The 12869-nt window shown below is 37.0% G+C and overlaps 1 protein-coding gene across 13 annotated transcripts in view; it reads left to right on the forward strand.

Annotated features, from left to right (window-relative positions):
- The window catches only part of cacna1c (calcium channel, voltage-dependent, L type, alpha 1C subunit), a 191561-nt gene that overhangs the window by 161618 nt on the left and 17074 nt on the right, over nt 1–12869 (forward strand). For 11 of the 13 annotated variants that reach the window (XM_032589682.1, XM_032589683.1, XM_032589679.1 and 8 more), the window contains 11 exons: nt 1808–1897; nt 5544–5681; nt 7572–7637; nt 7984–8075; nt 8623–8785; nt 8949–9076; nt 9162–9258; nt 9822–9924; nt 10190–10291; nt 10392–10519; nt 10617–10757. In XM_032589682.1, coding sequence (XP_032445573.1) covers nt 1808–1897; nt 5544–5681; nt 7572–7637; nt 7984–8075; nt 8623–8785; nt 8949–9076; nt 9162–9258; nt 9822–9924; nt 10190–10291; nt 10392–10519; nt 10617–10757 — 1248 coding nt within the window. The remainder of the gene's footprint in view (nt 1–1807; nt 1898–5543; nt 5682–7571; nt 7638–7983; nt 8076–8622; nt 8786–8948; nt 9077–9161; nt 9259–9821; nt 9925–10189; nt 10292–10391; nt 10520–10616; nt 10758–12869) is intronic. The other 2 variants (XM_032589672.1, XM_032589681.1) reach the window with 2 other exon arrangements.

The raw sequence follows: 12869 nt of genomic DNA on the forward strand, positions 1-12869 counted from the left end.
TATCAATTTGAAGAGGACTCCCATGTTACCCATAGAACTGACTGATTTATTTTTTTTTTTGCTTGAAAATTTTATGTGCAATGTGAGAAAGCAGCTCAAGTTCATTTAAATAAGCTCGTAAATCCAGAGCTGCAGATAGAATCACTCACATCTGCACGGTTCAGCCTGAACAGATGTCTGTTTATTGGATTGATTTGTCTCTATTTGTTCTGGACGCACGTTCACCACATGTAGCAGTTCACTCGGGGACACTGTTTTCCTGTAGTCTGTCATGTGGTTCCTAATTATTAAACTGAAATTTTAGTAGTACTACAACTCAATATATTACAGCTTATTTCAAAAATTTACTTCAGATCAATTGAGCACATACAGTTTTTAAGTTTTCATTCAACCGTACGGAAATTTTTTACTCTACAGAACCCAAATAAAAGACTATGTTTTTCTGATGTAACAAAAGGCATTCCTTTATAAAAAATGTTTTTTACATATATTCATATATATATTGTGCAATTCAAGTGATAAGTAAACTAATTTATTGGATACAGTTACATAAACAGGCACACTATTAAACCAATACTTTAGTGATGCACATTTTGATTCAAATTTAGAATTTGATCTTCTCCATCTTATCCTTTAGTTTGAGGGAAACTTATACAGTGTAAATGAATTTTCTAGAATATGCTTATTAGCATACTTAAGCAAAAGCTGTGGTTTGAAGAAAGCATACAAAGGACCAAGTGATCTCATTGTACAGAAATCGATTATAGGGAAAAAGGCTAAACTCTCACTAAAGTTTATAGTGAATATTACAAGAATATGCTTTATTCATGACACATGTGTGATCATATTCTGTGTATGACCTTGTTAAAATCCCTTCCTTCTCCCCCAAAATATATTTCATATTCAGTATTTCCTGTTCTTTTTATTTTTCTTACTATGATTTTATAACACTTTGTTTCCTGACTTTCCGATTTTCATTTCCTTTTGTTTGTTGCTTTCCTATTTAACTTCCTCCCCTTTCTTTAACCCAAGCCTGTGAAATTATTTTTAATTGCAGTTATATTGTGAGAAGGCTTTTTAACATGGCCAGTTAAAACACAGAGTGTCACTAAACGTTTTGCTGGTCTATGGCTTCAGTCTTAAATGCTGTAATCCCAGGGATGACCAGCAGGTGTCGCCCTACAGGCTGTTATTGCCAAGTCTTGCAATAGACACAAATGGTCTTAAAATAAATTGCATTGAGATACACATAAACCCAATTCTTATTAACTTTTCAAGCCACCATCAGCCAAAATAATCACCTTCATGAAACTAGATCATTTCAGTAAACATGCCATCTCAGCTGAAGCGGCTTCGGCTAGATGCAAGAAAATACACTAACTTCAGGGAGGTCACATCATATATGCAGAGACATCTGTTTCCATGACATCAGCCTATAAAGATACAGACAGGTCTATCAATCAAGAAGTGTTGGGGACCTTAAAGCTTTGGACAGATGTGTTCCTCACAGGTTCTACATATTTCAGCCATCCGCTGCTTTGATAGGGAGGGATTTTATGTAGCCTTGGGAGGCGATGGGGGCCATCTGCCTGTGCCGTAAGATCACACATAAATCTCCCTTTAGGCTCAGATGAAATGACACTTGTCACCAATATGTGTAGGATGATCAAAGTCTGAACTCCTGTGTTGTGGTTTGTGGGAGGTGTGGGCAGAGGGTTCACAAACACACACACACACACACACACGCACACAGAGAGAGGCATTCAGGCGCTATTCTGGTGCTGATCTTTGTTGCCTTTCCTTAAAGCCAGCTGACTCGTCCTCGTCCTCCTCCTCCTCCTCTTCGTCCTCCTCTTCCTCTTCTTCCTCCTCTCACCCCCATGTGGTAAGGCCAATGGTACGCCCCAACGGTAACCTCGTCCGCCTCCCTGCCTCCTCTATCATCTTTCCATCCCTCTTTCTGACCATCAAAAGCATTCCGGCGTGTCATCTTACTTCTGTTGCTCAAGCATGCTCAGAGTTACATTCCTGTCCATCTTGTTTATATTGTGAATACATATACATAAACTGTATATATACAGTATATATATATATATAAATGTATATAAATGTATATGGGCGTGTGTGTGTGAATGTGCGGTAAGGGACACTGCGTATTGCAGGTCTGGTATAACTGGAGTTTTGTGACTTATGTAGATTTATTGTTGTGTTTCGTATTGTGGCATCTTTTGTGCTTTCACATCGGTCCAAGTCATCATGATCACGCCATCACGCAGCCTTTTTCTCTTCTCCACTGGCCTCCACATCTATCCGTTTATCTATCTATCCATCCAACTGCAGTGCCTTAAGAAGGATTACGTTATAAACAACAAACTTCAGAATATTTTCTATGCATTTAATGTTTTAGACCAACACAAAGTAATTATAAAGGAGAAGCAAAATTATGGTTTTCAATATTATTTACAAATAAAACATAGATTCAGCCCCTTTTATCTGATACCATAACTTAATTATTCAATGAAGTCCATTTAACGTCAGTATAAAGTTCACAGCTCAGGTGGACTAATTTGTTGACAGGACAATTATTTGTGCACTCCAAGGCAACTGAAAGCCATTGTTGGAAAAAAGCTGTTTCAGCAGAGACAGGAAAGCTGGTCAGAGTTGATGGAAATATGATTGACGCTAAATATAGGGCAGGCCTGGGGGAAAACTTAGTAAGAGACATGAAGATTGAGCTTCATCTTCCAGAACAACAACCTTAAACAAACACAATGAAATGGATTAGATAAATGGTTTCCAAATCCAATTCCCAGTATTCTATCTTACAGCTTTCTTATACATATCTGCTCCAACACACCTGAATTTAACAAATGGCCTGTGCTGAATTTGATAATAGGGAGGTAATTGAGTCATTTGATTCCAGTGTGTTGCAGTAGAGATGCATCTATCAGAAACTCTTAACTGAAGTTGAGAGAATATAGATGATGCAATTTTAAGTTTTTTTATCTTCTTCAAAAGAAGAAGAAAACCTTCCACTTCAAAATAATGTGCAACTTTGTCTTGGTCTGTTACACAAATTTCCACACTAATGTTTGTGACAAAAGATGAGAAAAAGTTCTCTTTAGCCAGGCACTGCATCTGTCTATGTTTCAGTATCAAATTCTGCTGTTTTGTTTGTATCTGATTAAATCAAACTATTTTTCATCTTCAGCCTCTCTTTCTCGCTCTCCTCCTCTCTCTGTCACACTTTCTGTCACTGTACTTCTCTTGCCCACTTGCCCAACTCTTCTATTGGTGCAGTGGCGCCCACTGTGGTCCAGTTGTGGTATTACTTGCAGTGCTGAACTGTGATTTCCACTCCTGAGAAAGACGCATCGTTTTCCACTTATCTGTCAGGGGAGTCTGGGACAAAATCTATTCTTAAAAGAAGTTAACATAGCAAAATTCATTCTAAAATAAAAATGTTTGAGTTTTAGTGCACAAAATTACCCATAATTTAGCTAAGTGCTATGTTTAAAGGTATGTGTAATATTCTGTTGTCCCAAACTGCAATGAGATGTGTGGAGAATGACCAGTTCTTTGTAAGAGCGCACAGTGTGTTCTTTGTGGGATTAACATGAGGACTTGATGGCTTCTTGGAAAAATACAAATGGCAAAATAGAATCAAGTTTTAGACTGATTGCTGTGTTTTCATGGGTCACATTCAGATTGTTTAACATTTCCTCGTCATTTTTGCTGTTTTTATTGTTAGTCCGGACTTCGCTTCCAACCCATTAATTAGACCTTTAATCATATTGTCTCTGTAGTTTTTACTTCTTTTGTTATACAGAAATACTGCACTTTATATCTTCCCTTTTTGTCACAGAGCAAGCAGAAGTGGTATAAATAAATAAATCTATATTAGAAAAGCACTCAGCCAGACGTCTAAATATTTAATCGCTTGTTAGTTCCTGTGGGCAGCGTCAGTGGCTTTAAGATGTTGGAACTAAGGGTTTTCTCCAAATTTGAATTTTTTATTTTTATTTTATATAAACCATTTAAAATGGCAAATTTTCCAACACATGCCAAGTAATTGATTGTTCAAAAGGCAACTTCTGTGGTGTTTAACAAAGTTTCAGGAAGATGTAATCAGATATGGGACATGAAAGTGTAGCTTAGCGACAATGTTTTCCTATTCTCCAGTTGTGCAGCTGTGATGTATGATAATTAGCTAACAAGCTAGAGCTTTCATGCTGTATCTGGTTCTACCTGGTGGCTACATAGTTTCATGGAAGTATGTACAGGTGCATCTTAATAAATTAAAATGTGATCAAGAAAATACATTTTAGTAATTTAATTAAGGCAGCAAATGCTATTCTGGTTGTTCAAGGAGCAGTATAATGAAAAATGTAGATGGAGGAAAAAATGTAGAAAATTGTACACAAACTACAGGGATAACAAGAGCTGTATCACAGTGGAAAATTTATTCACTACTTTGGAGGAGATTCACAAAGCAAGGAGTGTCTGGAGTTAATGCTTTAAAAGTCACTTCATACACGTCTAAGATGATCTAAATCTTTATTGTTCATTCAACTGAAAAGCTTTTTGAAAATGCTGGTTTTATTTTCCATTTGGACTTGCTATGCTACCTGACCATGTTCACGAAAGTACAAATTCCAGGTTTAATACACGGTGCTAGACCGGCCAGCAACAATACACATGAGCTGAATGGAGCTATTAAAGAAACCTGGGCTTTCTTAGCACCTCAGCAGAGCCACAGGCTGAGCTGCATGCCTGCAGCACTTCTTCAAAATATTGAGTGTTTATATAGTGTATAGACACTTTTGGACATTTTTTTAAATTATTGGGCTTAGATAATAATCAAGTTCTTTGAAAAAGAATATTTTGAGCTGAACTGTAAGCCAAAATCACCAAAAGTAATACAAATAAACTCTCGAAATATGTCAGTGTGTAGCAAATATGGGATTCACTTTCGATTACAACCCAATTTATTAAAATTGCACCTGTACCTCTCAGAGTTGAAGACTTTTGGTCAGTCTCAGTTGCTGTAAATATAAAGAAGCATAGCCATCCAGATCAAAAATACAGTTTTGCAATTAAGAGTCAGAGACCTTTGTCATTAGGAAGCTGCTGGATAATTTTATTTGTTGCCAAATAATTTTTCCATGAAGTCACATAAATAAGCATGACTGCCCGATTCTCTCCCAGATCTCTTTTCTTGTTTGATTTTGATGGGATTTCCTTAGGACGCTGATTTCCATTTATTAACTTTGTGTGTTTGTGTGTGTGTTTATATGTGTGTTATGCATATTTACATCCACGTCTTCGTGTTTATGGTAATATGCATACAAACGACCTGTGTGGTTCATATGTCTTTGTGTATATATGCATGTCTGTCATTGCCCATTTATACCCATCTGTGTGAACTGTGTGTGGGGGCGTGTGTGTGTGTGTGTGCTTCCCTCCCTTATCAATTTGCATGTGTTCCCATGCGTCCTGTGTTTTTTTTTCCTCTGAAAAAAAACACCAAACCCCACCAAAAGGGACTTCAGAATTCTGAAGAGAACGCCAGGATCTCCATCACCTTCTTCCGGCTGTTCCGCGTGATGAGGCTGGTGAAGCTGCTATCTCGCGGGGAAGGGATTCGGACCCTGCTGTGGACCTTCATCAAATCTTTCCAAGTGAGGGGAGAACCGGACACTACATGCTAGAGAAAATGGGGCAGCGCACAAGTGCTAATCTAACTCACTTTGCACTTTCTTATAAAACTATGGTCTTGTTGAGGGTCTAAGATTACACGACTGAAACCCAACAATGTCTCCTTTCCTTACCTCATCCCTCTCTGCTCTTTATTTTGCAGAAAGTCATAGAGATGGGATGAGGGAGGTAATGGAGAGGAGGTTTGGATTCCAGCAGCATAGTTAGGGAAATAGGATGAAATAATAAATACTTTTTTCTGCTTCTTCCCCATCTCCACCTCTTCTTTTTCATCTTCTAGCTCCCTTCTCAATTCTTTTAACTTTTACATATCCTACTATCACTAACTCTACAAGCTCGTCATTTCCCTGTAGGCAAGATAAGCAGTAGATAACATAAGTTCAACAAAGCACCAAAAAAAAAATCTAAATCATTTGATTGACTTGTAGATAAAAGACAAAAAGGGAATTTGTTCTCTCTCTTGTGCTTGGTAAGTTGGGCCATTTCTTGTTACAGTACAACAAGGTAAACTCAAAAAATATTAAGTATGTTTGTGTTTGAAATAGAGAATTTTTAAAGAACATATATAATCCTTTTTTCTTTCATTTGTCTTTGTGTTGGTAGATAGTGATTTAATTCCATGTCCAAAATTCAGAAATTTTTTAATGAAAACTTGCTAAGAACAGACTTGACGCAGGCAACAATGAACAATGGCCACCCAAGAAGAAGGTCGGGATAGCAAAGTTTGATATTTGAGTGTGAGTTATACAGGCAACAATTCACATGGTGATTAGTCCAGTGAGAAGGAAACAGTCAAGAGAAATACTATTTAAGAGTGTTAGCTTAGAAGTCTAATACTCTATCAAGAAATTTAAAAGCAGTTTGTAGTAAGTCATGTAGGCCCCAAAACATCAATGAAGGACTCATTGTTTCAAAATTGTAAATCAACAATCTACAGTTCTGGCAGCATTCAGATTCTCGTTTCTGCTGTCATAAAACTCTCACATGCAAAAATAAATGATTAAGAAACTTCTGGCTTACAATCAGCTCATGGTTGCTTCTGTGAGCTGATTGCTGGCTCCTCTAAAGGTATTGTCCATTTCTATGACATAAACTGTGAAATATTCTCAAACTTCCATCCAAGTTCCTCCATAACCTTAAGCCAAGACTCCAAATGCTTCATAATCCTGAAGCAAAGAGTTTCAAACAGAAACATTTGCAAAAGAAAAAATTCGCTCTATAGCTCTGGCTTTCATAAATCTCCCTCACATTTCCAGTAAAGATGTTCTTTGTTTCCAAATAAGTGGTTACATGTTTTTGTTGCACTGTAAGTTATGTTTACAATTAAAGCAGTTGCAGTCCAGAGATTTATAGGCAACTACATCATCAGTATTTGGTTGTGCATTTCTACTGTATGGAGGCATCCCAAAATGTGTTGAAATCACTCATCAACTTATCCGTTTTATTGTTTTAAAAATTGTGACGTTTTCTGCCTCTATATATAATATTTACTCTTAAGTAATTGCTAAAAACAATGATTTGGCCTGACTAACCAATGTACAGGAGCTATTTTAGCCAACAGCTCAGCAGTTTATCTCTGGTAAAGCTGGTCTGATGCCTGAAATTTAGAGATCAGTTCCTTTCTTAAGGTTTCTAACTGTGTCGTCAGATGGTTTCTGCTGGCTTGTTTTTGGTGCTGTGCCACTTCAGACGCATTCACTTTTACCTCCTAAAGAGCCAACTAGTTACTTTTAACCTCTTATAGCAATAAGTTCATAACTATGTAAGAAAAGGGAACTAAAAGTGAATGGTCTGCAATTTTGGTGAGTATTACTTCTAAGTACTCGGCACTGATGCTTCTCTCCTCTTTTCAGGCTCTGCCTTATGTAGCTCTGCTAATAGTGATGCTCTTCTTCATATACGCCGTCATCGGTATGCAGGTAAGCTGTTCCCCTTGCTAGCCCGAACCTTGTCGTCAGCTTTCTCCTTTCCTCTCCTGAAGCAGAACTTCATGTTTCGTCTGTCCACCTGGAGTCAGTCAAATCGTCATTCTTCACTTCTTTTGACCACTGTTTTCTTCTCTCTTTTTTTGTTGCCCTTATCCTGTATTTTCTTTGCTTGTGTAAGCTGTTGTATTGTCTCTTTCCCTCTTGATGTGGAGTTGCAGTTTGATTTGATTTGCTGGAGACAGCCGGCCTCTAATTCTGACGTCCTCTTGACAATGCTGACATCATTTGCTGAACGCTGTGACTGTCCCTCTTCCCCCCCTTCGCTCCTACTGTGCAGATGTTTGGTAAGATAGCGCTGCGGGACAACACGCAAATCAACAGGAACAACAATTTCCAGACGTTCCCTCAGGCAGTGCTGCTGCTCTTCAGGTTAGCGCGACTAGAGCGAATCTTATTGTTTTTGACTTTCAGACGTTTCTTTGTTCATAAGTTTGACCCCATTGTTCTTCAGTGTTCTCCAAAACAATATCCAAAGCCTTCACAGAACAGCTGTATTAATGCTGATATTACACGCTCTACATTTTTTTGGTTTAGAATATGGTGATGAATAAAAAAATGCAAGATACACTACTGATGTTTAATTGTAAGCTAATTTGTATGTTTCATCTTCCTTCTGCACTACTTTGTGATGGTGAAATTCAAATAAAATACAATAAAGTTTATCGTGTCAATGAGAAAATGTAAAAAAAAGTCTAAGCGGTATGAATATTTTTGCAAGGCACTGTAACAAAAGATGTGAAGTTGCTATTGCAATTGCTCACACTTGTGTTTTTTCTTGTGTCTCCCTCTATGTGTGTGTATGTATGTTTTTTACATACATCTTTACATGCAATTTTGCTTTTCTTTTTTGTGTATTTAAATATTTTTGCATGAATCTCTGCATGCTGCACGTTTGTATTTTTGTTGTGCTTATCAGATGTGCAACTGGTGAGGCGTGGCAAGAAATCATGCTGGCGTGTTCGCCCAAACACCCATGCGAGAAAGGGTCGACCAATGAAAACAGCACAACCCATGACGATTGTGGCAGCCAGTTTGCCATCATTTACTTTGTCAGCTTCTACATGCTGTGTGCCTTTCTGGTAAGTGCAGAAGACAAAAAGACAAAAAGGTACTTTTCTGAGCAAGGGAACTAAACTTATAAGTTATTCTACTTTTTCAAATCATAATATTGAAGCTTAAAATTTTAAATGTCATTTATTGATAAGTAGAAGGAATGAGACTAATTTTGTCCTCCTTTTCCAGATCATCAACCTTTTTGTGGCCGTAATAATGGACAACTTTGACTATCTGACACGTGACTGGTCAATTTTGGGGCCTCATCATCTTGATGAGTTTAAGAGAATCTGGGCCGAATACGACCCAGAGGCCAAGTAAGTTTTAAGTGAGCAGGAATAAAATCAGCATGAAAATAGAGATATGGTCAAATTTACAATACGACTTCTTCACTATTTTTAGGGGGAGGATAAAACACCTTGACGTGGTCACCTTGCTCCGGAGAATTCAGCCTCCCCTCGGTTTTGGAAAGCTCTGTCCACACCGGGTGGCATGCAAGGTAAAATAATTTATTCTAATTTCTTTACATCATCTGTAATGTATATTGTCCACAACATTGAAAATATAAAAGCAGGCAGCAAATCATAAGTATGTGTCAACATAAAAGAGTCATAGCTACCAAAATCTTTGTTTTGCACAAACTCTACTGCTTTAGTGTTGTTAAATTTTCTGTCAGTCTTTCTATGGCATACTGAAGTTCAAAAATAAATATTTTATACGTTTCAAAGGCTTTCAATGATGCAAGAATGCTGTCACAATGCTTCAGTGTCACAATGACAGAAATTGTATTCAGGTCTTTTTCCCCAAACAATTTGTATAGGTCTTCAATAGAGAAAGTAACTGTACTCTGGTTCCTGCGGTCCATTTGATGCTACCCCTTGAATATTAGTTAGTTCTCCATAAACCTAAATAAATTGCTCATTACAAACAACAGAAGCAGCAGAAATAGTTTAAGATAACAATACTATACTACAATACTAGAACTATTTCCATCTGCTCCACAACTGTTTGTCACAACTATGCGTCTTCACTGTTACACTCATGATGTTTGGTCTCCTGTAGCGCCTGGTATCGATGAATATGCCTCTGAACAGCGATGGAACGGTTATGTTCAATGCCACACTGTTTGCTTTGGTCAGAACTGCACTCAGGATCAAGACAGAAGGTAACAGACACACAAATGGGCAAACAGTTTCCACAAAACTAGTCAAATCAAGCTAGCAAACATGTAAACAATAGTCTTCCAGGACAATGGAAGACAATTAAGTCACTTTGGTGGTTAAAAGGAAAAACATTTTGGGGTACTATAATACAAGTATTTGTTTGAACTGGGTTATTTTTGGTATTTTCACATTTTCAGGCCTCAGTTGTAAGTGTGGCAGCTTCTCTTCAAACATACTGATGTTGTATGCTGTGTATTGTTTGTCCAGGTAATCTGGAGCAGGCTAACGAGGAGCTAAGAGCAATTGTGAAAAAGATCTGGAAGAGAACTAGCATGAAGCTGTTGGATCAAGTAGTGCCCCCTGCTGGTGGTACGTACCCTCCTTAATGTCTATGTGATTTCTCTGAAACTAAAGTGCTGCATTATTTAAAACTATTTTTAAATTTAAAACTTTTTAAATTGGTTTGCAGATGATGAAGTAACAGTTGGAAAGTTCTACGCCACCTTCCTCATTCAAGAATATTTCCGCAAGTTTAAGAAGAGAAAAGAACAAGGCCTGGTGGCCAAGGTGCCTCCCAAAACTGCCCTTTCTCTGCAGGTACTCACTAGAGTTTCGTGTTTTGCTTTGATGAATTGTATATTTGAAAAAAAGTGAAGCAGAGAGTAGCAATTGATGGTGCTTGATTTGTGTAAAGGCGGGCCTGCGGACGCTTCATGACATCGGTCCAGAGATCAGAAGGGCCATCTCTGGAGACTTGAACGTGGAGGAGGAGATAGATAAAGGCATGAAGGAATCCGTGTCAGCTGCATCTGAGGACGATATCTTCAGGGTAAAGGTTGGATACACACACCCCCACTCACTCTCCAAAGAGAGAGAGAGAGAAAGAGACAATTGGTGCCAGCTTGAGGGTCCATCCATACCAAGATACATGCCTGCATGTGCTCAATGCCTCATAGAGACTTAAGTAAGCAGCATGCCCCACCATATAGCTTCGCTGCATCATATAATTTGGCAGTACTAAGTGATGATGGAACAAGAAGAGTGAACCAAACCAAAGCTTAATGTCAGTGTTTTTCAACGTTAAGACAGCTAGCTTTTAATTAGTTTACCCAAACAATTACAAGCAGATTTTAATCATTTTCACCAAGAAAAACAGGCAAAACTCCAAATCTAGCTATTTGCTGAACCGAACCAGCAACAAATGCACGAGTCTTTCCAACAGCAGACAGTTCATCTAAAGACATGGTTTTTCCCAACACCTAATCTTCTATTGTGCAGTCATGTAGGACTGGCAACCACTCCAACTTCCAAGTCTACATGGTGACTGCTATTTGAAATTCTAGAATATTAAATTATTGTCAGAGTATTTGAACTATCTTTGTTTATCACTGAAAAAAAGTTTTTGTATATATAGATTTTTTTTTTATTCTTCACTGAAATTTTCAACATCATTTTAGGTTTTTAAATGCTCTGCTTAGGTTGTAACTATATTTTTACATTGAAAAAGAATACCTCTTGTTAATGAAGAAACAAAACTAAATAGGAGATTTTCTTTTGTTTTCGAAATGAAACTACTACTCTGTCAGACTTTTTATGACATAGCGCTTGTGCCTTTCCTTTTAGCTTTGGCTTTATTGCTGCTTTGCTTGATGGTCTTTGCTTTGCATTTCCATGTGGTAAAGGATTATCACTTCAAATAGCAGAGGTGTGGATTTAAGTCATGTGACTTTAAATCAAGTCAGAGACAAATCATAAATTTAACAAACTTTAGACTTGACTTGATAAAATCAAAGACCTTAAACCTAATTTGGACTTTCACACCAATGACCAAACAGAAAGTTTGTTAGAAGATAAAAGCGATGACTTTTACATTCTCATAATCCCACAACTAAGTTAACAGAGAAACTACAAATAATTTAATTTACTTGCACAGACTGCAAGGAGGGTAAATAAAATTGTATTTGAATTAGGAACATGTAGGAAACATGTAAGAAACCTGTCTAGGTTTCCTGTCTGAAACCTAGACAGGAATGTAACCTTAATGACGGCGTGAAAAGCCACAGGTTCCAATGAGATCATGAAAGGTCTTGCTTTGACTACAAATAAAAGCACCAAGCTGGCGGACAGCAGTACATCTGATGTTACCAATATAATAAAATATAATATAAATAATATAATATAATATAACTTGGTTTGTACTATTGCAGTTGTTTAAAAAGAAAATTACTTGTATTTTGTATAGAAATTGACTTATGGATCAGTTTGCTCAATATTTCCTAAATTTACTGGATATTTTGTTTGTTTTGGTTAATATTTACTGTAAAAAAAAAACTAAAAACATCATCAGCACTCAATTTCAGGCAAAGTTCACTTTCTCTTGCTTTTTAAATAATTAAAAAATCTCAAAATTATTATTATTTTGAATAAATTATTAAAATTACTCAAGACCTGAATCAAGTTTTGGGTGGAAAGACTTGAGACTTACTTATTACTTGCAACACAATGACTGGGTCCCACCTCTGATGATTAGTCATTACTGTGCTGTGTTCAAAAAGTACTACTACAAACACCTCATCTTTTTCACATTCTATTCAAAAAGCTAAGTTCAAAGTATTTTATTGGGTCTTTTTGTGATAGGCCAACACAAAGTGGTGGAAGGTTGTAAAATGTAAGGAAAGAAATAAAACGTTTTTAAAACTTGTTACAAATACATGCAAAGTATTTGTATTGTTATTTTCAGAGGTTCAGAGTAAATTAGACTCAACACAAATGCATGTTAGACTTTCAGATTTTTTTCTGTCAAAAACCATTTGAGGAGCTAAGGTAAAGAAATATATAACTTCAATTATGCATGGTTCTGATTTGGTTTCTGAAACAAATTCTCATCAATATATAAAGTTTGTGGTTTGTTACATGACAAAATGTGAAAAAGGCAAGAGGTATTCCT

This window comes from Xiphophorus hellerii, chromosome 17 (assembly GCF_003331165.1).
Source record: "Xiphophorus hellerii strain 12219 chromosome 17, Xiphophorus_hellerii-4.1, whole genome shotgun sequence".
Classification (NCBI taxonomy): Eukaryota; Metazoa; Chordata; class Actinopteri; order Cyprinodontiformes; family Poeciliidae; genus Xiphophorus; species Xiphophorus hellerii.